The 25630-nt window shown below is 57.1% G+C and overlaps 2 protein-coding genes across 2 annotated transcripts; one reads left to right on the top strand and one right to left on the bottom strand.

Annotated features, from left to right (window-relative positions):
• The first annotated feature begins 6584 nt into the window (after positions 1 to 6584).
• On the top strand, positions 6585 to 10511 carry WNT1 (Wnt family member 1). Its single transcript, XM_075552986.1, has 4 exons — positions 6585 to 6688; positions 7369 to 7622; positions 8268 to 8533; positions 9064 to 10511. The coding sequence occupies exons 1-4, from the start codon at positions 6585 to 6587 to the stop codon at positions 9550 to 9552; spliced, it is 1113 nt and encodes a 370-aa protein (XP_075409101.1). The 3' UTR covers positions 9553 to 10511.
• Positions 10512 to 19086: 8575 nt separating this feature from the next.
• DDN (dendrin) lies at positions 19087 to 24963 on the bottom strand. Its single transcript, XM_075551773.1, has 2 exons — positions 24755 to 24963; positions 19087 to 24370 (listed from the first exon to the last, which is right to left on the bottom strand). Exons 1-2 carry the CDS (start codon positions 24961 to 24963, stop codon positions 22408 to 22410), a joined length of 2172 nt encoding a protein of 723 aa, XP_075407888.1. The 3' UTR covers positions 19087 to 22407.
• Positions 24964 to 25630: the final 667 nt, after the last annotated feature.

Below are 25630 nucleotides of genomic sequence, written 5' to 3'. Positions count from 1 at the left end.
TTAAAAAATAAATAAATAAAAGGAAGCAGAAGAGAGTGTGGACAGAAAAAAAAAATTCCAGAGTAAAGTTGATTGCATCCTAGTATTTAAAAGTTGCCGATATAATTGGCATAATATGGACTATGAAGGCAACATCCTACATCTTACTTTGGTGAGTAGCAACTAGGGTCTTAAAAGCTTGTGGAGGGTCATGCTAAGGTGCAACTAGGGAACTCTCCCCAGGCTGTGCAGAGAAGATGGGGAATCAAAGATGCCAGGAAATGATTAGCCAGAGGACTAATGGGCCCTGTGAACCGCAGCCTCCACTGCCCAGAGACTAGAGGGACCTTGGTGCCAGGCTACCACTGCTGAATGCTCTGAAGAGGATCACAGGAGGAGGTCCTGGAGAGAGTGGGAGAAAGATGTGGAACAAAATCCAACTGCATAAAAAAAAAAAAAGACCAGGCGTTCTGCTCCAATAGAGACCGGTGAAACTCCTGAGACTGTGGCCCTTCCACAGGCCTGGAACTGAACTCAACCTCATTGCTCAATTTTCAGGCATAGGATAGACAGGCCTATATCGCACACGTTAACCCCGGGAAGATGTGTACTCCTTAAACCAGGGCTCCTCAAACTTTTTTAACAGGGGCCAGTTCACTGCCCCTCAGACCTGTTAGAGGGCCGGACTATAGTTTTGGGTTTTGGTTCTTTTTCGGACTATAGTTTTTAAAAAAACAACCTATGAACAAATTCCTATGCACACTGCACATATCTTAGTTTTAAGTAAACTACAAAACAGAGCAAAAACACCTGGCGGCCTGGATGAACAGTCTTGGCGGGCCGCATGTGGCCCGCGGGCCGCAGTTTGAGGACCCCTACCTTAAACAATCACCCAAACCAAACCCAAAGGGCAGCATCTGCCCAGGGATCATGCTCAGAAGGCAGGAAGGGCCAGGAAAGAAGGATGAGGGAAAACAGGAAACACAGGGAGGAAATGGGATGAGTGCCTGCCATTACACTGTGGCCATTAAAGTCAACGTCACAAAACAACAGGTGTGTGAACTATTGCACGGAAACCAACTTTCTCTGTAAACTTCCATCTACATCACAAAAAATGATTGTTTTAAAAAAAGAAAGTGGAGACATGAAGAGAAACCAGATAAGAAGAAGAAACAAAAGGTAAAGAGGCAATGAGGTAGGAATAAAACCAAACCAAGAGAAGGAGAGAACCACTGCCATTCAGTGGATTCTGGCTCACCGCAGGAGTCTCAGACTGTACATCTTTGTGGAAGCAGACAGAGTCCTCCATCTTCTTCAGAGCAGAGCAGCTGGTGACTGGGAATCCTGTCCTTCAGTGAGCAGCCCAGTGCTGAACCCACCGCTCCACCTGGGCTCCTCCGACGTAGGAATCTTACTCAAAAAAACCTAGGGAGAACGTCTTTCAAGGGGAAAGTTTTCCGCTGTCTCTGTTGGCCCAGAAAGGTTGGTGAGGTTAAAAACCAAGAGACGACATTGTTGGGTGATGTTGAGAAAGAGGTGTAGCTTGGTGGTAATGGTTCAAGCAACCCTTTTGAGGTTTGCGGTTGAAGAAACACGTGGCAAAGGAGCGTTCCTGGATGACATGAGGCATGGGACCAACTGCGGAGGTTTCTCAGATGGAAGCCACGGCATGCTTGCCTCCTGGTGGGTGTGGTCCTAGAGAGAGGCAAACTGATCGTGCAGGAAAGGAAAAGGGTAGACTGATGGGGTGATTGTATGATTTAAATAGCAATTTGGTTCCGAGCCCACTGTGACCAGTCCTTTCTTCTCTTTGCCCCTACTCCTCGTGGTAGAACCATGGAACCAAGGGTCCTGGCTTCCCTTCTCATCTCTGCGTGTCCCGCTTAGTCGCACACAGGGCCTCCCTGCCTTCAGAGCTTGCCTGTGGAGTTGCCTCTGTCCACTAGGCCAAAAGACATGGCTCAGGCCCAGTGGGGAAGAAGTCCTAAAGACCAAGGACATGATCGACCATTGTGGAAAGTGATGTGCTGTTACCTCTAATGAATAGGGAGAGAAATTCCATGGGATCGATCCAGTACTACCTCTGTTGGGTTTGTCCCCTGAGGAAGTAAGAACGATAGCATAAATAGACATATGCACTCACTGTTCCCAACAGCAAGAAGTAGGAAAAGATCCAAATGGCCAGCCATAGAAGAACCGATCAGGAAACTGCACATACTCACAAAGAAATACTATGTGTCACCGAAAAACAATCATAGAACCATGAAACACCTCATGATACAGGTGGAACTGGAAACTACTTAGCAGAGTGAAGTTAGTCAATCAGGAAAGTACAGATATTGTATGAGACCACTATTATAAAGACTAAAACCCAATACAAAGATTTGCTTACCAAGGGAACAGATTGTGGCAGTTACCAGGGAGAGGAGGACAAGGGATAGAAGATGAAGCAAGGGATTAGTGGTGTGGCAGTTACACAATCTGTCAACTTGCGAAGGGGTGGAGTCTAGCCTGTCAATCAGGTCAGCCAATGACATCTCTGTGTTGACATAGTCTCCTCCCGGGGATTCTGGGAACTCCTGTCTTCCTCCCTGGAGGTGGGACACATACGCTTACTGCAAGACAGTCCTGTTGACAAGCTACATGGAGCCACACTAATAACAACCAGAGACCTGGAGTTGTAGGTGCCACGTGGAGACCCACACAAGACTTTCTATCCACTGACCTGTGATCTTCCTGCATTTAGCATCATTGCATGTGTTGCATGAATCTGAAGAGGAATTTATAGACTGGTATCAGACATATGGGCTAATATCATACTTATGGACTTGATCTGGACTGGGCTGTTTTCGTAATATACAATTACTCTTTATAGAGGGTTAGCAGGTATTGAGTTGGGTGAAAAGGGGGATGGAGGTACACAGAGGGAAATCCTCATTGGGAAGTAGGTAGGCTGTGGGTGTGGGGGGTTGATGGGTGGTTTGAACTGTTGAATGCAGAGTTGATGGTCTGAAATGTAAACCCCGCACCTAAGTTACAATAAAAAAAAGACAAAAGACAGTCTTCCATGATATATTGTCCAATCACTTAAGTCATCACTGCTGGGTGCCCCCTTTTGAGACTGCTGGTTTGGGACCTCTGGAGGATGCAGGACCAGCATCCTTCATGCCATGGGGATGAAGCATTGGAGAGGCCAGGCACGATGGACTGGGCAAAGAACTTGGGAAGGACATTACCCTAAAAAATCTAGCATCCTCCCCCCAACTACCATGATCCGAATTCTACCTGGCAGGGCTGGATAGGACAGAGGCTGTACACTGGTACATATGAGGGTTGGAGATACAGGGAATCCAGGGTGGATGATACCTCCAGGACCAAGGGCGTGAGGGACGATGCTGGGAGAGTGGAGGGTGAGTGGGTTGGAAAGGGGGAACTGATTACAAGGAGCCACATGTGACCTCTTCCCTGGGAGAGGGACAGCAGAGAAGGGGGGAAGGGAGACCCCGAATAGGGCAAGATATGACAAAATAACGAGGTATAAATTACCAAGGGCATATGAGGGAGGGGGGAAAAGGGAGGGAGGGGGGGAAAAAAAGGAGGACCTGATGCAAGGGGCTTAGGTGAAGAGCAAATGCCTTGAGAGTGATTGGGACAGGGAGTGTATGGGTGTGCTTTGTACAATTGATGTATGTATATGTATGGATTGTGGTAAGAGTTGTTGGAGTCCCTAATAAAATGTAAAAGAAGAAAAAAAAAAAAGATCATTTGATACATGAAAGCCCAGATAGATAACCCTTCAGAGAGGGTAACAGGAGTAGTGGTTCCCTGAACAAATGGGAAGAGAGGAGGGGAAAAGGGGGATGAGGGAGCAGTGGATAGCCCTGATGACTGTATAACCTCACTCACGGGAAGTGAACAACAGAATTGTATGTAAATGAAAATATTGGATGGTGTAAATGTGGCAAAAATGGATAAAATACGTGTTGCTGGGGGTATAGTGAGGGAGGGAGAGTATAAAGGGGAGCTGAGATCAAGGAGTTTAAGAGGAAAGCAAATGTTCTGAAACTGACTGTGGTAGCAATTGTACACTACTGCTTGATGTGATTAAACTATGGAATGTTAAGATATCTGTTAAGAGCTCCCAATAAAATGATTAAAAGAAAAAAAAATCTAGCATCCATCAGACTTTACTGTGTGTTCACCGGTAAGGTATCACTTTTTAAAATGCAAATGTACATGGAGAGCTAATTAACTTAGCAGGCATTTTATTCCATACCATGGTTTTCTTGACTCAATTAGGAAAGTCTGGTCTTTTCTGAGATCTGGGACTTTGGAGGCCGGGTCAGGGGAAATTACCCAGCCAGAGAGTCCCCTAAAACAGAAGATGAAGCATAGGAAATCCACAATGGAGGCAGGACAACTCTAAGACCCTTTTTTTGCCTGACTGTTGAGTCATTTGGAACTGGACCGGCCAGCACACTTCCAAGGTCAGGAGGAACGAGCTAGGGCTTTGAGTCAAAGCAGCCTCCTCTTCGTTTTGAATTGAACCCTGCCACTTATTAACCCTGGCGTCATGGACAGCTAAGCAGTTGGCTAGGTTGGTGATTCAAAGTACCACCAGCCACTCCCACAAAAATGTTTCAGCCTTGGAAATTCTATAGCCACTCTTGATTTGGAATTGATGTGATGGCAGTGGGATTTTCTTTTTCTGGTTCACTACTTATTAACTGCTTCCTTAGACAACAAATGATGTTCGTTTGCTTCTCTGTAAAACGGGAGAGGCCAGAAGAGCAGGCTCCTCTGTCCAGCATTCAGCTGCATGTGGGAGTGAAGAATGATTACCAAGCTGGTAGTGCCCCCTATCCCCCAAATAGGGAACAGCAGCCTCTTCTTCCACGGGGGTCAAGGTGGCGGTGGCTTGAAGCTGAGTTGGAGCACCAGGAAGCAGAGAAAAGAGCACCATCAGGAAGCGTGATCGATCGCAGGCACTCCGCTGTCTGAGGGTGGGGTATGGGGGTAGTGAGGATGTCCAGAGCTCTTGATGACAGGAAGAGTCCAGAAAGAAGCAGACCACTTGGACATACACATTCCCTATTGTGGATTCAGTTCAGCTGCCCTCCTCTAGTCCTGGCCTTTCCACCATACACACACTTGACAGTCACTGCACTGCCCTGCCTTCCTGATCTACTTCTCAGAAGACTCGGCTCTTCCAGGTCTTGCCCCTCTTGCTGCCACCTTGATTGCAAGCTAAGCACACACCCCTTGACACGCACAGGCTGACACACACTAGTGGGTGACACATCACAGGATGAAGTGACAGGGTGCATGGGGTGACAGGGTGACACATACATGCATACTCTCCAGACAGGACAGGCACACACTCATCTGTCTACCTCCACACAACCCTCGGTTGACCTTCTGGGCCTCCCCTGCATGCAGCATCCACCTCCTTCCAGACAGACAGAGAGACAGAGGATGAGCTGCTTCCTCCCACCCCTGGGGCAGGAGGGGGGGAAGGGGGGAAGGGGTAGGAACCTGTAATAGTCACTAGATGACTCCCTCTGACCTAGAGTCTATAGAAAGGTTCCTAACATTCCTCTTCACAATACAGTGTATGTGTGTGTGGGGGGGGGAGGGGGGGATTTGGAGTCTGCAGCCGGCAAGCAGGCAAGCAAGCAGTGCTCTTAATGCACACTCACGCATGCATTTTCTCACTTGCATGAACATTCCATTGTCCCGCGCACACACACACACACACACACACACACACACACACACACACTGCCATGGGCGCTCATTGCCACCCACACGCTCAAATTGCCACTGCCTGGGTTTCTCTCTGTGGCCAGGGTTCTATGTGGTCAGCTCACCCCCAGCCCACCCTGGGGATTTCCCTAACCACAGCCCCACCCCTCCCCGCCGTCGGGGGTTGGGGTTCCATCTCCTCACCCCGCTCAGAACCACAACTTCCCTCCAGCGAGGGGAGCGAGGGGGCGCCGGCCAGGTCCCGAGTGACGTCGAGGGACAGCCCCAGCTTAGACTGGCAGACTGCGGGGCTGCAGGCTCCTGCGGGCGGGTTCTCCCCGCAGCACAGTCTAGCCGCGCCCTCTGGCGGACACTGGTCCCCGACGGGCTCCCGACGCAAGGAGCCAGGCGAGCGCGCGTGGGCGGGCGGACCAAGGGGAGGGGTCGGCAGCCCGTGCAGGCCCCGGAGGGGAGGTCGGGGGCCACCGGGCGGGGGGGCGGGGGTGAACCCCGACGGCCAGCCCGCCACCACTGGGCTCAGACGGGCGGGAGCTGCGGCCCCGCTCGCTCCCCCTCGCCGGTGTCCCTGACCGGTGCGCCCTGGTGCCCCGGCGTGGCCCCGCGGGGCAGCCTCCTCCCGTCGCTTCAGTCAGCGCCGCAACTATAAGAGGCGGTGCCGCCTCAGCCCACCAGCCGGGACGGGACCGTGAGCCATGCTGCCCGCCATCCGCCCCCGGGGCTGTTAGAGCCAGACTGCGGACTCTCGCCACGGCTGCCACCGCCGCAGGTCGAACCACCGTCGTGGGCAGCAGTGAAAGCGGCCGCGAGGGCAGCACGGAGGAGGCAAGGCCGGGCAGGCCATGGGGCGCTGGGCGCTGCTGCCTGGCTGGGTTTCCGCTGTGCTGCTGCTGGCCCTGGCCGCCCTGCCCGCGGCCCTGGCCGCCAACAGCAGTGGTCGATGGTGGTAAGTGAGCTGGCGGGGGTCATCACTTGTCTCGGGCGAGCCAGGGGGTCAGCCCGACCCAGCTCCCAGACTCTTGAAGCCAAGCCGTCCGTCCGCAGACAGCAGACAGGTTCTCTCGCAGCGCTATGACTTCCCGCCGCGACACCCAGGGGCACCCGGGCCCAGAGCTGCCCGAGGCTTCAGCTCGGCTCAACAGGGGTGGGGGTGGGATGGGGGGAACAAATGATGACTTGCCTGCGGTGGCCCTGGGAACCCCAGACAGGGAGCTCACTCCCGTCTAGCGCGACCGGCCCTTTCTCCTCCTGCCCCAACTCCAGCCTCACGGGGGCGGCCACAACACAGGTTTCCTGGTCCGGGAGCTAGGGGCTAGGCGTGCGCCCTGAGCCAGCAAGAAGAGGGTGGAACTCCTCAGAATGTAACGCCTTGGGCGGGCTGCCTGGAAGCAGGTTCCGACTCCCCACCTCCCCGACTGCACTGGTCCGACCCAGGGCACCCAAAAGCCTACACTTCCCGAGTCCTTCCAAACTAGTGCTGGAGCGCGGAGTTTTTACCTGATCTTTGCTCTCCACTTCACACTCTCCGGAAAATGCCCCCTTAGGTGGATTAGGTGGTGGGTGGGCCTTTGGGGTTAGGGTGCAGCTCTCCTTTCTGAGCCTGAACTCTTATCATCATCCCGCTAGGGGCATCGTGAACGTGGCTTCCTCCACGAACCTGCTGACCGACTCCAAGAGTCTGCAGCTGGTCCTGGAGCCCAGTCTGCAGCTCCTGAGCCGCAAACAGCGGCGGCTGATCCGCCAGAACCCCGGGATCCTGCACAGCGTGAGCGGGGGTCTGCAGAGCGCCGTGCGCGAGTGCAAGTGGCAGTTCCGGAACCGTCGCTGGAACTGCCCCACCGCCCCGGGGCCCCACCTCTTCGGCAAGATTGTCAACCGAGGTGGGTGCCTCGGAAGGAGAAGCTTCCGGGACCAGAGGAAACGCGGGGTCACCCCCAGGGCATGGGTGGGTGTCTGCAGGGTGGCAGGATCAACCCGCCAAGAGCCTCAGCTCCGGCTAGACCGGGCCAGGCTCTTTCCAGCCTGGTGGGTGCATGAAATTAATTTTTTTCCTGAGCCGTTGCCCCACAGAAAGGACTGGTCGCCCCTTTTCCTTACTCTTCCTGAAGGCACCTGGGAAGTTGCTTTTGGAGATCGTGCGTCTGCTTGAGGCCCAGCAAGGCTGGCAGCACCAAACTGGGCCCGATGCTCAGATGGCAGAAGGGACCTGCGATGCAAAACTGGTGGCTCGCTCGCTCCCCTCCTGTTGATATTTCTCCCAGGGGTTGTCCCCACTCTGGCTCTGGAGTCAAAAAAACGAGCCCTGGGCCCAGGGAGGTGTGTTTCAGGCGCGCGCCCTTGCCTGTATTCTCTCCGTGGGGCATAGACACCAGCTTCCCGGCCCTGCCCGGGCACCTAGCGCTCAGGACTAGAAGGGTGGACTCCAGCCCTGGGACTCCCAAGTGCTTGCGCAGCCCTCCCCTGAGGGTGCTGGCCACTCGCGCCTGCGCGCCCCGTCGCTGATTCCCCATTCCCTTCCCCCACAGGGTGCCGGGAAACTGCGTTCATCTTCGCCATCACCTCGGCCGGGGTCACCCATTCAGTGGCACGCTCCTGCTCAGAGGGCTCCATCGAGTCTTGCACGTGCGACTACCGGCGGCGTGGCCCCGGGGGGCCCGATTGGCACTGGGGGGGCTGCAGCGACAACATCGATTTCGGCCGCCTCTTCGGCCGGGAGTTCGTGGACTCCGGGGAGAAGGGGCGGGACCTGCGCTTCCTCATGAACCTACACAACAACGAGGCCGGCCGCACGGTGAGCTCGGCGGAGGGGGCGGGGGGTGGGGTAGGGTGGGGGGGTGGGGATGCGCAGGGGGCTAACCTGGGACTTGGGAAATAACAGCCAAGAAATTTTCAAAAAGGCAAGGAGCTTAGGGTAGGGCCCCTTGAGGCGCCCTGGGGTGGAGTGGGATAGGTTGGGGGCGCGGCGCGGGCTCCGGGAAGGAAACCAGAGACGGGAAGACAGTGGCTGCGGGCACAGTGGGGAGGGGGGGCTGGGCGGAGGGCAAGGGCACCGGCAGAGGGGCGAAGCCAGAGGAGCCCTAGGCTGTGTCGCCGGCCTCCCGACGCAGTACAGTTTCGCGGACCAGGGCGGAGGGAGCGCTGCTGACTCGCTGGCAGGGAGCCGCGCCGCGCCTGGTCCCCAATCCCTGTCGCCAGGCCCCGCGGCTGCCCTGGGGCCGAAGCTACGCGGGGGGGATCCCCTGCCTGGGGTCTCGGCGGCGTCCGGGAGGGGGCGGCATCCGGGGCCTGACCGAGCGGGGCGCCCTCTCTCCGGCCCCGCAGACGGTGTTCTCGGAGATGCGCCAGGAGTGCAAGTGCCACGGGATGTCGGGCTCGTGCACGGTGCGCACGTGCTGGATGCGGCTGCCCACGCTGCGCGCCGTGGGCGACGTGCTGCGCGACCGCTTCGACGGCGCCTCGCGCGTCCTCTACGGCAACCGCGGCAACAACCGCGCCTCGCGGGCGGAGCTGCTGCGCCTGGAGCCCGAGGACCCGGCGCACAAGCCGCCCTCCCCGCACGACCTCGTCTACTTTGAGAAGTCGCCCAACTTTTGCACTTCCAGCGGCCGCCTGGGCACGACGGGCACGGCCGGGCGCGCCTGCAACAGCTCATCGCCCGCGCTGGACGGCTGCGAACTGCTCTGCTGCGGCCGGGGCCACCGCACGCGCACGCAGCGCGTCACCGAGCGCTGCAACTGCACCTTCCACTGGTGCTGCCACGTCAGCTGCCGCAACTGCACGCACACGCGCGTGCTGCACGAGTGTCTGTGAGGGGCGGACAAGGGCGGCGGACGCGCGCCGGGAGCCTCCTCCAGCCTGCCCTCCCAGCCCCACCCCCACTCCCACCCGGGACTCGCCGGCCGCCTCCTGTCCCCGCCACGCACGCCTAGCCCCACTCTGCCACCTCCTTCGACCTGGGGATTCCTCAAACCACTGGCCGAGGGCGGCACGGACTCTCCAGCCTTCCCCACGGTCCTGCCGACCTACCTCCCTCCCTCTCCGCGGGAGACCCTTTGTTGCACTGGCCCCCCCGCAAGGCCTGGAGGTGAGAAAAGGACCGTCCCCTCCCCCAGCGGGGCCGCTCCGGATCACGATCACGGGGTACTTCGGTTTCCTCCTCCGCGCCTACACCTCTGGGCTACTATCCTCCCCCGACACTCCGTTTTTTTCTCCGGGTTTCCACGTGTCGTCCCTTCCCGCTTTTTTCCCTGCCAAGGGCGCAGACCCTGACCGCACACCTGGGCTTCAGGGCCTCTCCTCCCACCTGCAGCTGTAGCGGGAGGCCCCAGGGTGAAAGGGCAGCTGTGGTGATGTGGAGGATGAGTTGGGGTGGGGGTGGGGGGCAGCTGAAATGCTCCCGGTCGGGGCCCCCAGCCTCAGTAGAGGTTGCCACGGAACAGCTGTGAGCTCTGCCGCCCCCAGTCCCCTCCCACCCCTTCCTGCGCTCCCTCCTGCCTTATCAGTGTGTAAATAATTTGCACTGAGATGTGGATGCCAACCCAAGGCGTTTGGTTGTTGTAAATAAAACTATTTATTGTGCCGGGTTCCAGCCTGGTTCACAGAGACCACCCCCACCTCACCCCAAGCCCCTCTTGATTAGGCTGCCCTGGCCCCTTGTCCATGTGCTAGCCTTTCTTCCACTCCCTCCCTAGTCTCTCAAACCCGACCTGCCTTTGCTGACCTGAACCAGCATTTCCTTCCAGTGTTGCTATTAGTGGCCTCTCGCCCCGCCCCCACCAATGTAGCGTCTTCCTCTGCAGAATAAAATCTCTATTTTTATCAATGACTTGGTGGTGGCTCTTCCTTGAATACAGCACACACTATTTGTTCCCTCCAGACACACTTCTCTCTCTCAGCACCCCTCCCAGGCCTGGGAGTGAATGCTTCTCAAAGATGTGAAGTACCATGATGGGGGACTGGTTTCCTGGCCCTGACCCCCTGACCGAGGACCCTGAGTTTCTGACCCTTGGTTGACCCTAAGGAGGCCCCTTGGAGCCAGGTCTCCTGAGAGAAGAACCTGGTCAGAAGACCCTGCATGGTTCTTGGGGTGTGAACCCCAACTGTCCGGATGCTGCTATTACCTGGTGCTAAATTGTGCCTGTTTCCTTTCCTTGGGTGGTTAGAGTTTACCCTTCCTCCCGGGAAGGGTTGTGAAAATAGCTACAAAACCAACAAGCCTTGATGGGCTCTTCCTTTGTGGGGTAAAGAAAGACCCAAGCAGAGAAACTCAAGTTGCTGCCCCAGGGCAGAGTACCCAGTGAGTGGGTAAGCACAGGGAGTGCAAATTCAAAAGGAGGCTTTAGTTCCTAGGAAGGTGGAGGGGCTGGGAGAGAGACCCAATGCCTGCCAGCCCTGGAGGCAGAATCAGTGCTGCTGAGGTGAAACAATGTGAAATGGCTCACTACAGATTAGCAAATCAGCACAAGTAAGACTGGGCTTTCTTGCTTATTGGGTAAACTGGCATTGCTGTCTCTTATGTTGGGCAATTGGTCAGGGCAGCAAGGAAGGCACTCCCCTGCCCTTTTTGCACCCTCAGCTTCTTCTCCCCGCCACCCCCAGCAAGGAAGATCCAGATAAGATTACAGGTGATGATGGGTGACAGGACAGGTTCTAGTCTTGGACCTGAATGCTCAGAGAAGAAAGGGCAAGAGTGTTAGAATCCAAGTGCAGGCTAGGCTTGAACCAATGCAGCCAAAAGGAAACCCAAGTGTGGTCCACCTGCACCCAAGCCCAAACCATTCAGTCAGCCATTCCTCTCTGGTGCCTGATTTCTCATTCCACCCCCAACGTCAATACTGCTAAGTGCACAGTAACCAGGGTTGGCCTGATCCTGCCCACAGCCCTAAACTTCTAATCCTCTGTCAGATGTCTAACCTTAGCCTTAATCCTCCCTTCAAGAAAATGCTACCTCCTTCTCAAGCTCTCAGATCGGTCCCTAATCCTGATTGTAGCCCTTCCCAGGGGAGGACCAAAAGGGCACTGCATGGAGAACTGGGGAGCATCCCACCCCCCAAGGGCAGTAACAGGATCTAGGAGGACTAGAGAATTTTCCCCTCTCCCTAGGACCCTTTTGCTGTTGTTTCTGCCTCCCACCACTCCCTGGATGTATGAACTCTGACCCTTAGTGTCCTTTGGGGGATGTGTGGGGGTAGGGCAGTGGGGCCAAGAGCTGCTCAAGCCTGCAGTGACATCCCTCTCCCTCTCTCCATCCACCGAGCTGGTACCAGCTGGGCGTCACTGGGCAGCCTAGGGGAAGGGATAGAAGTGTTATTGACCTGGGTAGAAGAAGCCATCCGAAAGGCCTTGAGCCTCCACTAAAGAACACCCTGCCACAAGAAATGCCTCCTCTGTAACCCAAAGGATGGTTAAAGCCTCTGGCTCCCTAAGTAAGGAGAGGCTGCCAGAGGCCTGCCTTAGAGAATGCCCGGAGTTAGAGAGAAGAAGCAGGTGGGGTGAAAGGGTTGACAGCCTAACTCCAAGAATCAATCAGCCGCACCTTTGGGACCCAAAAGTTGGGGGTCTCTGGACTGAAGTGACATGCAGGGGCCAGATGAAGAGGCAGTAAAGGGATGGAGTCCCGGCCTGCCTCAGATGGGATGAAGCTTCCAGGAGTTAGTCCCCTTGCTTTCTGGGCTTCAACTGCCTTGTCTCTTCAACGGAGTGGCTCTCTTTGGTTATAGCGATGTAAGCCTTATCCTTCTGAGCGGATGGGGTCTCCGATGAGACACCATGCGAACTGTTTGGATGATTTGAACCACTCTCTATGCCTGGTACTATGCCACATGCAGGGGCCACAGGGATGTGCAGATGAGACTGCCAAATCAGAGACACTGGCAGGCTGGCCAAAGAATCGGCAGCTCTGGTGAGGATCGTGGGGGCTGATGGCCCCATAAAATGTGGAGTCCTCTGCACACCCATGAGGTCAGAGGACAGCCTCCCACCCTTACGTCATCTGACCGCCAGCTCATCTCTTCGGGAGGCTAAGGGTGCCAAATGATGCTGGGTGCCAAACAATGCTGGGCCCTCCGCAGGATGTGCACACAAAAAAAGGCAACCCAGCGAGCGGGCTGTAGCATCCACAAATCATTGCGAAGGATCTATTTGATGATGACAACTACTGTGTGCGCTGTCCTCCGCCGGGCTGGTGAGGGAGATCCCTGGGCAGGATGAGAGGGTCCTTCCACCTCCTACAGGCCACAGGGTCCAGAGCAGGCTCAGGGCTGTCCTCCAGAGGAAGGTGTCCTGCAATCTGCCTGAGGCTATCCTCCCAGCCCTCCTGGTCCTCAGGTGCCAGGTTCCACAAACCCAAGGGCTTGTCAGGGACCCCAGACACATGGCTGACCTGAGCTAGGGAAGGACGGAGGGAGGGAAGATCCCAGGGCAGTGGAAAGGCTGAGAGGACAGAGATAGCAGGCAGTGCACAGTCCGGGATGGGGGTGGGGCAGGGAGGCAGCAGGCTGACACCACGCACACCGGGGCCACACGCACCCTGGAAAAAGCCTGTCAGTGGGACTGCAAATACCCTAGGGTCTAGTGCCCCCCCATCCTACCCCCTGCGCTGGCTCAGGCCTCCTCTCCAGGGCCGAGGGAGAAAAATAACAAAATGAGGAGAAAATAAGCTGTTTGGCTGTGGTGTGAGCAGGAATATCCATGCAGAGCTGCCCACCACTCACCCTTACTCACTCTTTCCACACCCAGCCAGGGCGCCCAGCATGAGACAGACCACCCCCCTGCCCCCTCCCCCGTCTGGGCTAAAAGCAGACGCTGGGGAGCAGGAGCAGCGGGTTATAAATATGCCCAGGGAACTGCTGCCAACTCTCTGCCTTGTCATCCCTCCGAGGGGGAGGGGGTGGGGTGGGGTGGCTCCTGGGGAGGAGTCAGGGCTGCCCTATTCCCCTGGGGCTGAGGAAGTGGACCTTCCAAGAAGCTACTGTGTGTGTGTGTGTGTCTTCTTGCTCATGCATGCCTGCCTCCCCCTTTTCAAGGGCACCCTTCCATGTTCCCTGGGCCCTTCCTCATCTGCTCACTCAGTGGTGGGGGCAGCACAAGGTCCAGGGGTCATACTGCAGGCCGGTGCCACCTCCCTGTCTCAGACCCGTTTACTCTCAGCAGAGCTGAAGTTCATCCATTCGTTCAGCAGGCATTGACTCTGGACCTGCTGAGGGCCAGACCTTGAGAACAGGCTCACCTGCTCCTGCTCACACGAACATACACACCAACACACACACGTGCATACTCAAACTCACACAGGTGCACACTCAGACCCACACAGGTGCACACACAGGCTCACACAGGTGCACACTCAGACACACAGGTTTACACTCAGACCTCTGTTCATAGCAGCTCCAGGCCCCCTTGGGGTTTTCTGGCTTTAAACAGGCAACCTCACCAGAAGGTAAGGTAAGGCTCAGGCTCCCAGGTCTGCCACCCATTAGGTGATGTGAATGGAAGGGGGGAAGGGGCTGAGAAGAGGGCACCTCAATACCCCTCTGATTAGTGAGGGGTCCTTTCCCCAAACTCTCAGTCCAGCCCCTATCATCTTCCTGTTCTGTAAGGTGCTACTAGACATCTGTTCAGGTGGCCAGAGCCTCCTATCATTTGCCAAAGAGGTGCCAAGCTGGGCAAGAGGGGGCAGTGCCACCCTGGGAAGGTTCTTCCCCATTCTCCTCCCCAAAGGAGACCCCCTCCCTTCTCCCTTCTCCCTAGTAATCCTCCTCGGAAGTAAAGGGCTGGTCCTGGAGGCCCCTCAGCCCTATTGTGGCCCCTCGCCCTCCTCGGCTGGCGTCTAATTAACTCCTCCTGCCCCTGGTTTTGTGTGCCCCCCTTACCCCACCTTGTCGGCCCCGCCCCTCCGCTCTGGCCTGCTCCCCCCCACGGACATTCCAGCCCGGCTGGGCCAGTGTGCCAGGGCAACCAGGGCCGGACCAAGGCCTAATCCCCCCGCCGCCTGGCCCAGCCTGGGGAGCCCCACTCACCTCCCCACTCTCTGGGGGCTGCTGGACTCTGCTGTGGCTGAGACACACAATTGGGACAAAGGCACAGCCCCCAGGGGGCTAACTCAGCCTTCACGCCCAGGTTGTGGGGCATTTGGGGAGTTTAATGAATTGTCCATCACGCCTTTCAGGGCCCGCCCGTCAGCCTGGATTAATCTTCGGAGCCCTGGTGGGGTAGGAGACACTAAGCCTGTATTTATTACTCTCCCATTGTCACTAATTGAGGTAATTATCTGTGACTCTGGCCTGGCCAACAATGCAGCATTCACTCCCGGGGACCTCGCTGGGCCTGGCTCCCACTCTTGACACCAACCCTCCCTCTCCTCCTCAACCCGCCAAGGGCTAAGTTGGACCCTGAAGCATGTTGGGAAAGTGGACAATGTCCCAGGAGGACAGCATTTCATCCCAACCAGTGTTTCCACAGCTCCTGCTCTGGAGTTGGGGGCCCGAGGGCAATAGGCAGGAAAAGAAGGCAACCTCTCTCTCAGCGAACAGACTTGGTAAGCACAGCCCACAGACTAGGGGGAGCATGTTTCTGGGGTGTCTGGTCCTCTGCATTCCTCCACTCCTTTGTGGGCCTACCCTTGTGCCCTTCCAGGGCCCTAATATATGGGGACATTTTACCACATTCCAGGTCTCCTAGGAGGGCCAGTGGAATGACTGTGGATAGGATGGTGGAGGGGAGCAGGAGAAGGCTTGGCAGGGTGTTCACAGGAAGGGTGAGAGATGGACGCCATTGTGGGAGGAAGCCCCCCAGGGAGAGACTTGGAGTGGTGAACAGTAGGTGTCATTTAGAGACTGTCTCAGTCACTGTTGTTTTTCCAAGCACCTAGCAGTTGTACCTGGCACCAAGGTGGCGCTCAATAAATCAAGTACTTGTGAAATGAATGATGAACAGACCAGGGGTTGGGAAACTGCCTGGGCTTCTCTTCTGAGTTGCCTTCCGGCTCTGCTAGAAGGAGATGTCTACATCATCCTGGGACAGGTTCTTGGATGTGCACATCACCTACTGGAAACCGCTCAGGACCCTGGAGGGGCTCAAAGCTACAGCTAGAACAGCGCCACCTCGTGGTGCTTCTCGGGAGAGCTGCTGTAGAAACCCCCAGCAAAGTAGACTTCTGTAGAGGACAGGAGAAGGTATCACACTGGGCAGCAGCCAGCCCTCTTTGAATGTAAATGATGCACTCATTGCCATCGAGTCTATTCTGACTCACAGTGACCCTATAGGACAGATCAGGACTGCCCCTGTGGATTTCTGAGACTGTAACTCTTTAACGAGAGTAGAAAGCCCCATCTTTCTCCCACAGAGTGATTGGTGGTTTTGAACTGCTGACTGTTAGCAGCCCAAGATTATAGTCAAGACAACCATATAGGGACAGCTCTACTCTGTCACCTTTGAGAAGTTTATAGTCCAGCAGGGGATCCCAGAAGACAGCAAGACCAGCAAGGGTAGTAAGCAAGTTGCAGAGGAGAAAAAGTGCGATGGGCATGGAGGAGGGTTCCAGCTCAAAGCTCTCATCTCTCTTCTCTCAGTTCCTCTCACTAAAGCTCAGATGCTCTATCCTTCCTTGCTTTCTAGGGACACTTCATGGTTTGGCTCCCACATACCTTTCCAGAATTCCAGAATTCCACTCTGCACCTCTGCACTCCCTGGTGCCTCTATGCTCTGAGAAAGCCATGTGTTTTCTTACCACTCTGCACCCTTCTCCATGCCCTGGAGTGCCCCCCTTTTTCCACCCCTCTTTCTTCCTCCATAAGCGCTCTTTGAATCCCCCTTGGCCGTGGCCTTGCCTTCTTGGTAGGGCTTTTATGACCTGCAGTGCCCATCCCTGGGTGGCTATCTGTACACCACACCGACTTTCCTCTTTGGCTTCCAGTTCCCCATGGGCTCAATGTGCCTTCATTAACTGATCAATAGATGGATAAATGCACAGGCAGCTGGCCTGGTGGATGGATGGATGGGTGGATGGATGGGTGGTTAATGGATGTAGTTGCTTGGATAAATAGTGATCGATGAGTGTTAACTATTGGCTGGATGGTTATATAGATAGATGAATGAATGGTTGAATGCTTTGTGTGTGTATATAGGTCTGTATGTACAGATGGGTAGATGAATGGATGGATAAGTGAATGGAAGTGTGTGGATGGATGCTTGGGTGGTCTTCATCTCTAAAAGGATTCTCAACATCACAACACATTATGTAGTAGCAGGGGTTTGAAGGGAAGGGGCTGACCCCGTGCCAGCAAGGCAGAAGAGGGAAGATCATCTACACCCAGCCTCCCTTCACTAACATATGCATGCTTGGCAGCCTGTCTCTTGAACCCTGGGGATATTTCCACTCCCTAGGAGACAAAGCCTACAAGGAGCCTTGGTGGGCTGGTGGTTATGTCTTGGTCTGTGTACTGAAAGGCTAGTAGTTTGAAACCACCAGGTACTCTCTGGGAGAAAGATGGAGTTTTCTACTCCTGTGAAAAGTTCCCTTCTCGTAACTCACAAGTAAACTCTACTCTGTCCTATAGGGGTGCTGTGAGTAAGCACTGACTCCTTGGCAGTGAGAGAGAGGAGACAAAGCCTTGAATAAATGTTCCTTTCTTTCTTTTTAAAATAATTTTATTGGGGGCTCTTACAGCTCTTATAACAATCCATACATCCATTGTGTCAAGCACATTTATACATATGTTGCCATCATCCTTTTCAAAACATTTTCTTTCTACTTGAGCCCTTGGCAACAGCTCATTTTTTCCCTCCCTCCCTCCCTCCCGCACCCTCCCACCCTCATGAACCCTTGATAAATTATAATTATTTTAATATTTTACACCATCTGCTGTCTCTCTTCATCCATGTTTCCGTTGTTCCTCCCCCTGGGTATGGGGTGGGGGTGGGGGGGTTATAAGTCAATCAGATAATTGCAATTGGTTTCCCCTTTCTCCCCACCCTTCCCCCACCCTCATAATATCGCAACTCCCATTATTGTTCCTGAGGTGTTGCATTTTTTTAACTGAGGGTTTTATCTGTCTTGGTTTCTGTGTGTTGAGAGCTCTTATCTGTACCAATGTGCATGCTCTGGTCCAACTGGATTTGTAAGGTAGAACTGGGAGCATGGTAGTGGGGAGGAGTGAAGCATTAAAGAACTAGAGGAAAGTTGCATGTTTCATCGGTGCTATACTGCACCCTAGCTGGCTCGTCCCTTCTTTGTGACCCTTCTGTGAAAGAATGTCTAATTGTCTCCAGATGGGCTTTGGGTCTCCACTCCGCCACCCTCCAGCCCCGAGTTGTTCCTTTCCTCATACCTTCTTGGCCCCTGTGCATGCCTGGCTCCAGTGATATGGATTCTGCCTTCACAGTAATGACTGGGGATCTCCTCCTCCACATCCTTTCCCCTTTCCCTCAGACAACTTGACTGTGAGCTTCCTGAAGGCGGGAAGCACCCAAAAGTCTCTTTTACTTCCCTAGGGTAAGTATCTAATGGAAGGACCAACAACTGAATAATGGAAAGAATGCGGACTCTTTCCCCCATAGACACACTCACTACATACTCATCTCTTCAGGTCCTCTCCTCCTCCTCCTCCCACTCACACACATTCATACTCTTGACCCAGAACCTCTGAAGTCCCAGAATAGGTCCTGGGTCCTGGTTTCCTTTACCTATTTGTGGCTGATCTATAGCAGTTCCAGGGCTTTCCTGAAAAGGGGAGGGTCCCCAGCTTCCTGTAAAGCCATAGTAACCCGGCCCAGTGTGGGCCAGGAGGGGGCTTCTTTGGGAAGAACCTAGCAGTTGGGAGGGAGTAGGGTCCTGGACTAACTGAGAGCTTCTGCCCCTACCTGACCACACCCTCCCGGGTCTGCTGGCCCTACTCCTGACCCCGTGAGGCTGTCCCAAGGTGGGGGCGGAGTGGCCGGTGTCTAGGGGCTGGCTGGCTGGCAGACACAGACAGATTTAGAAGTCATTTTCGCAGCAGGGAGCCTCCAACCTCCCACCCACAGGCCCTGTAGACCAGTCCGAGATATGGCCAAGCAGGACTTAGCCCCTAGACCAGCAGTGGCTCCTCCCTTTCTTCTCCCTCTCCCTTTCTCCCTATAATTTTTTGGCAGCTGGTTTTGAGCCCATTCATAGGCAAAGTTGGGGGAAATCTTGGGGGCGGAGAGGAGGTTGCTATGACACAAGATCAGCCATCTGTCCTGGTGCTTCCAGGACAACATTCACTAATTCCAGGACCTATGGGTCTCATTCCAGAGAGCTTCCCTCTCCCCTTGTCCTGGCTTCTGCTGCCAGCTCCTCCTCCTCCCTCCCTGCACCCCACACCTGCCCTCTTGCTACACTTCCCACAGACACTTGTGAACTAGACCAAGGGAGACCTGGTCATTACACTCACTGCCATCAAGGCAATCCCCACTCATAGCCAACCTGACCCTGAAAGAACAGAGGAGAATTGCCCCTGTGGGTTTCTGAGAGGCTAGAAAGCCTCATATTTCTCTCTCAGAGTGACTGGTGGTTTCGAACCACTGGAAGAGCTGACCTGACAGTGAGCTGCACAATGACTACACATGTCACTTGCAATATGTCAAACACTGGTGTATGGGTTTTACATACTGACTAATCTTCCCAACAGCTCTATGAGAAAAGCAGTCATAATAACTTCCTTGTGTTGCTGAAGACAGGGAGACACAATTTATGTAATTGTCCCAAGGTCACACAACGAGTGCAAAATAGACTCCAGATCTGCACCCACAGGAGTACCCCGGGTTCTCTGTTAACTGTAGCAACCTGCGTGGGCTCTTACAACTGACCTCTGGGTGCTCATCCTCAAAAGGGCTCAGGCAGCATGGTGGAACCCTTACCCGCAGGGCCAGTCCCCCCTCGCTGTCACCTCTTCTGCCAGCCTCAGAGTGTCCCCTGGGTTGTAGCAAAGTTCAGGCAGATCCTCTCACCTCTGCCCAGGCCTTTCCCAACCTTCCTCCGAGCTTGAAGCCCATGCTCTTCTCAGGCCCAGAGGTCTAAGGCACAAACCCTTCAGCTGAACCATGTCCACCCCAGTCTAGCCTCAGCCATAATCTCCTGCCTTCTCTTCACCAGTCAAACTGCTGCTGAACCAAGCCATGTGGTCATCAATTTCCTCAGCAGACCAACTTCCCCTCTGTGCCTTCCCAAACCTTATCTCCGATGCCACCTCCTCCATCCACAGAGACTGCTCCCTCTCCTTCATTTGACCTTTTACAGTAAGGGACACTCCCAGCTCAACACTCCCATTATGTGTGTTTTCATCTTCATCTCTTCCTTCCGATCACAAACTGCCCATGGTCATTGTCAGACAGGACTCCCAGTCTCTGTCCTGGAGCCCGGCCCAGGCTGGCCCCATGCTCACTAACTGCTCAGGGGTTAGAACTGGGTTTCTGGGTGGAAGGGGAACCTTCTGGAGCCTTTGGTGCCTGCCGAAGGTGACCCCCACTTCCTCTAGCAAGAGCTAGCTAACACTTGCTTGGCAGTCTGGGTTTCTGACAGGTTCTGGGATGGGCCTTACTGGGGCTCTCAGCCGGCTTTCCCCCACCCCTCCTATGTGAACCAAGTCAGCCTAAGGTTCGGATCCTTACGGATCCTTACGGTCACTAGGTGGCCGGAACACCCCCATCACACCCCCACCGCCCAGAACCTCTCCCGGTGGGTGACGCGGACATAATTGGAGAGTACTTGGTCTGGGAGCAGGGCTGGAGCCCGGACTGCTGAGGCAGAGTTGGCGGGCGGGTGGGGGTGGGAGCCCCCGGCCAGCACCCGGAGACTGAGTCTGGGTGAAGCCCCCGCGCCGCCGAGAGAACGGCAGCTAAATATACCCGGGCTGAGTCAGCCCTTGCCCGGAATGGGGAGTGGGGGGTGGGGTGTGCTGCGCCGGGGCAGGAGAAGAGCACCGAGGTGGAGGGGATTTCGGAATCCAGAGAGCCCAGAGCCGGAGCTGAGGGAAGACAGGGGAGGGCCCAGAGTGGCCTGCAGAAATGGGAGTCCTGGTCCCCAGTTCGTGGGAAAGAGTGGGGAGCACGGGGGGAGGGGCGCTGTAGGAAAGGGGGTGCTGGAAGGAAGCCGGGGCCAAGTCTGGAGCGAAGGGGAACTTACATTTATTGAGCGCCTACTGGGTGCCAGGCACTGTGCTAGGCGCTTTACATACGTTATCTCATTAAGTCCTCACAACAACCCTGCGAGGTAGGTGTTTATAAACCCTCATCCTCATCCGACAGATGAGGGAAACTGAGGCTCCAGGAGGTGAAGTGATCCAAGGTCACATGGCTACCTAGTCAATGGCAGAGACAGAGTTGATGTCCGGGACTGGAGAGAAAAAGGTCTGGGTCCCAAGCCGCTTGGTGTGACCGAGCACACTGAGGGGCGCGGCGCGGCGCTCTCTCTAAGGCCTGCTCCCGACCCCGCTGCTGACCTGGTGCGGGACAGGCTCGCAGTAGGTCCCTGTCCTTTGATTAACAGGCAGTGCGGGCTCTGGAGGCGGGCGGGCAGGGGGTTGGGGGGGGGGGGCAGTTGGGACCAGCAACGGGGGAATCTGCGACCTGCGCGCGCCCCGCAGTGGCTACAATGAGAATCACACCCTCCAGGCTGCTGCTTGGGACCAGCCTCGCGCTTCCTCCCCAGAGGGTTTCTGTAAGAGGCAGCAATGAGCCGGGTTTCCTAGTGCTCGCCGGTGGGAGACACAACGTGAAAAGTCGTGGTGGACTTTTCAAAGCATCAGTCAGGAACAGTGGGGAGGAGGGAAAAGAGAAGGCCTAGAAGCTCCTAAGAGGTTTTCCTGGCTGCTCCCACCACCACAGGCCAGGGGCCAGGCCAGAGCTGCCGAGGGGAGCCCTCCCCTGAAGCCCAGAGGCTGGGAGAGGCGTCCACCCAGTCTCCTTGGCGCTTCGCTCCTGCGAACGCTGGACCCAAACAACACGGCTTGCTGCTGTGTCCTTAATGGAGGGAAAGCACAGGTGACCTGGAAAAGCTCCCAGGGACCGCCCCCCCCCCCAGGCTCAATCACCCACTCTTGTCCTTTCCTTGGCTTATGAAAAGAACCATGAGACAGGAGAGTGCCCCAAGATGCTGACATGTCAGAGATAAGAGGTGGCCTGGCAGGGGAAGTCAGTTGGGAATGGCAACCAAAAGGGTGGGGCCACCACAGTGTGTGCGCTCATCGCTGGTGTTGACTGGTTCTAAACGCCTTCCTTTCTCTCCTCCCAAGGGCCCCTGGGTCACAGGTCCCCAGCTTGCCCAGGAGGTCTCAGTGCCAAACATCAAGTTCTCCGCGGAGACTCTGCTCTCCTGTGACTGCCGCCATCCCTGCTCTCACCCACAGCAGACAAGGGCAAGGCCTATCTGCTCAGGGCCACCGGAGCGGCCTCAGCCCCTGCTGAAGACCCACCCCAGGGCCTCCTGGCCCACGTGCCCTGCATGGGGCCGCCATTAAAGCCTAATGCTCACCCCCACTTCTCCTGAAAAAAATATAAAGGAATGGGCAAACCGCCCTTGGTTTCTCACATGGGAGCCTTCCACTTCAGGTCGGGGCAAGGGTACAAGGTCAACAGAAGCAAAAAGGCAGACAGAAAAAGAGGGTGGGTGGCCCAAGAACGCGTTGAGAGGCAAAACTATAAGAAGGGGGTCTCTCACCGCTGCTCCCTATTTCCTTGTGGGCTCCTCTGGGCTGTCCCCACCCGGAGGCGGGCCTCCTCCTTTCGGCTGATGACACCTAGAATCTCCCGGATACCTTCGCTTAGCTCCACTCTCTTCACCCCCTCCCGGGGCCCCTTGGAGCCTCCAGCCCCAGACGGGGTGTGCTCACTCCGCCAGGAGATGCTGGAGGCCTCTGTGTCGCTGGCATCTGAGGAGCCGCTGTGGACGCTAAGTTCCGCAGCTTCATCAGAGTCCGAGTCTGGGGCGGTGTGGCGACGGATGCGGGACACGGCTTCCCGAAGGGCCCCCGCGTAGGGTCCCGGGGTCCGTGCCCAGGTGCAACTCACGTGTCGTGGTGGTGGTGGTGGGACCGCGGTAATTTCCTCCAGGCCCTCGGCGCTGCCCCCGTCTCCTGAAACCGTTGGGCCTAAGGCTGCATGCTCTGGGCTAGCTGGCTGCGTGGGGGCGTCCCGCAGGTTCACTTCGCGGACCGGGAGCCCCAAGATTCGGGAGGCGCGTTCCTGCAGGGAGCAGTCCCCCGGCTCTCCGCCCTCAGCGTCACTTTCGCGCCCCATGCCGCTGCTGGCCTGGGCCTGGTGTGAAAGGCTACCACTGGACAGCAGCTTTTGGCAAGAAGCAGGGACAGCGGCGGGCCCCTTGCCCTCGTCCTGGTCCCCCTTCGGTCGACTAGCCGCATTGCTCACAGCGCGCGGCTCCCCAGCCTGCACAAGCTGCACCTGCTGGGTGCGGGGAGTCGGCACGTACTGGGACCGGATCACCACGCACGTGGCGTCAATGACAAAGACGCCTTCTCCCCGAGTGGAGCGGTAGGAAGTGCGGGGCAGGGTGTGGGCGCGGCGGGTCACCTTCCATCCCTCCAAGGTCTCGGGTCGAGCCCGCTCACTGGCGCCCCGGGACTCTTTCCATCCAGTGCCTCCGGGGGCCCAGGGTCTGGGGAGGGTCTGACTCTGCCTGGGGGGCTTCCTTTTAGGGGAGGGGAGCCAGCTTTTGGGAAGCCAGCTTGCTTCCCCACCTTCTCTCCCCTCCCCGGTGCCCCTAAGATGGGGTCTGGACCTGGGGGCGGGGCGCGGGGGGCTGGAAGTCGCTGGGGCAGGCCCCAACGGAGCTGGCTCCCTGCGGGGGCTCCCTGGGGTTTGGGCTGGGGACTGGCCGTGGCCCTTCTCCGTGGGACCCTTGCCGAACTCCGGCCTGGCTCTTGCCATGTCACAGCCTGGGGAGCCCCCCAGGAGACCTTGGCCCTGTCTGAGGCCCCACGCCCCGAGGACATCCCGGTAGATTCTAGGATCCAGCCTTTTCTTGGCGCGCCCTGCCTCGGACCTGGCTGGGGTCGGAGCCGGAGAAGCCGGAGCGGGGATCGGAGCCGGGGCCAGGGCGGGGGCGCAGGAGGTGGGCGCCACGGCCTGCTCGGGACCTCCCTTGGTCCCTAGGGTCCGGTGAGGGCCGTCGTAAGAGGGTGGAGCCACGTAGGGTGGCGGCCGGTCCCAGCGGCGTCTCGGGGCCATCCTGGCAGCGCCTCGCAGCAGCAGGTGAGCCTCGTAGCTGGGGGGCCCGGGGCGCCGAGCCCCCCAGGGCCCCGCCCACGCCGCTCCGGGAAGGATCTGCGGCGGCACGGACGGACGGGACGCCCGGCCAGGCGCTCCGAGGCGCTCCGGCCGCGTTGGAGCCGGGAGTGCGGCTGGCTGGGCCACCCGGGGACCGTGACGGGGCTCGGGGCGGGCCCGGCCCAGGGGGCTCCTTCGGCCCCCGCCCGCTTTGCGCCTCTTTCGCTCGGTCTCCTTGGCCTCCCGCTCCTGCGACGCCGCCTTCCTTTTCTCTTGCTCCCGGGTTCGGGCCTCGGCCAGGGACCCCGCCCGCCAGTTGGTGGCCTCCTGCAGCACCCTGGAGGCCCAGGGCCGGCGGGCCGGCGGCTCCGGGGATCCTGGGCGCGGCCCACACCTGGGACAATGAGCAGGAAGCCAGGTGAGCAGTCTGGAGGGGAAGGGTACCAAGAGCCGGGGAGCTGGGAGCACTGGGAAGCACTCTGGGCCACCGAATGGAGGGGTGTGTGTGAGTGTGGGCGCACGTGCGTCTACGAGAGGGAGAGGGCTGGAGTGGAAGTGGGACTCCTGGCCATCTCTCCGCGCACACTTCACCAGCGCTTGCCCCATCACATTGCCTGCCTCTTCTCAAGCCCTCTCCTGCTCCGCTACCCACCCCCAACAACACAGACTGAGGAGTCCAGGAGTCGGATCCCAGCCCTCCAGGTGGGGTGTCTGCGGGGTGCTTGGGCCCTACTACTTGCCCCCCCCCCACTCTTCCCCTGGTCCCTCCTGCACTCACGTGCGGCTCTGTGTCCAGCGGGCCCAGTGGCTGTTCTGGGAATCCATGGGCTGTCGAGAAGAGGCCGGGTGACTATAATGACAGGAAATGGTCTTCACTTCAATCACCAGCAGCTTGGACTTCTGCACCCAGAGGCAGCTGCCAGACTCCTCGTCCAGGAGCTCCCGGGGGCTGTCGGGCCCCTCGGAGAAGAGCGGGCCATCCAGCATCCTGCCCCACCCCACCCCGGCCCCCCACCCTCCCACCCGCCCCGAGAGAGCCCCCTCCCAGCCCGGGGAGCCGGCGCCCACTGCAGAGCGGCGGGCCCAGAGACTAGGGACTATATATACCCGGGTACACGTGTGTGCCTGTCTGTGTGTGCGCGCGCCCATGTGACAGGCGCGGACGGCTCAGCGCTGCTACCTCCCCCACGTGCATAGCCGCCCCCTGGGGCCTAGGATTGGGAGCCCCTTCCCACTGCTCTGGGTATCCCCAGCTTGAGGGGACCCACAAAAGTAGGTGAAGGACTTTTGATTCTTGCTGAGTGCCCCCTCCCCCCACCCCTGCCCCCATTTCACCAGCCCTCCCCTTCTCCTTCGGGCTGCCTGATCATCCCGTTTAGGCCTTTTCACCTGGACTTCGGTTCCCCCAACCAGACAATGGTGGTGGGACTGGAACTCAAGGTCTCTGCCTGCCACTCAGCTGGTTTCCATGGGGTGCAGGAGGGGCTGGGCCAAGGCTGGGGGTCTATTTTTAGCGGCAGTGGCTTTCGGGTGCAGAGATGAGATAAGTAACCAGCTTCCAGGCTGGAGGGAGGAGGCGGGTGGCTTTCATGCAGCTTTTGAGTGACTCTGGGGGCAGAGCTGCCTCCCCCAAGTTCAGAGGGTGACACTCCCC

Source organism: Tenrec ecaudatus, chromosome 6, assembly GCF_050624435.1.
Source record: "Tenrec ecaudatus isolate mTenEca1 chromosome 6, mTenEca1.hap1, whole genome shotgun sequence".
In the NCBI taxonomy this organism is placed as follows: Eukaryota; Metazoa; Chordata; class Mammalia; order Afrosoricida; family Tenrecidae; genus Tenrec; species Tenrec ecaudatus.
The sequence above is the reverse complement of the archived record's forward strand: the minus strand, read 5'-3'. Positions and strand labels throughout refer to the sequence as shown.

Coding starts and splice junctions, on each gene's coding strand:
- WNT1 (XM_075552986.1), top strand. CDS start 6,585: ATGGGGCGCTGGGCGCTGCTGCCTGGCTGGGTTTCCGCTGTGCTGCTG. Junction 6,689..7,368: donor AACAGCAGTGGTCGATGGTG/GTAAGTGAGCTG, acceptor TCATCCCGCTAG/GGGCATCGTGAACGTGGCTT. Junction 7,623..8,267: donor CGGCAAGATTGTCAACCGAG/GTGGGTGCCTCG, acceptor CTTCCCCCACAG/GGTGCCGGGAAACTGCGTTC.
- DDN (XM_075551773.1), bottom strand. CDS start 24,963: ATGCTGGATGGCCCGCTCTTCTCCGAGGGGCCCGACAGCCCCCGGGAG. Junction 24,371..24,754: donor CGCTGGACACAGAGCCGCAC/GTGAGTGCAGGA, acceptor TCATTGTCCCAG/GTGTGGGCCGCGCCCAGGAT.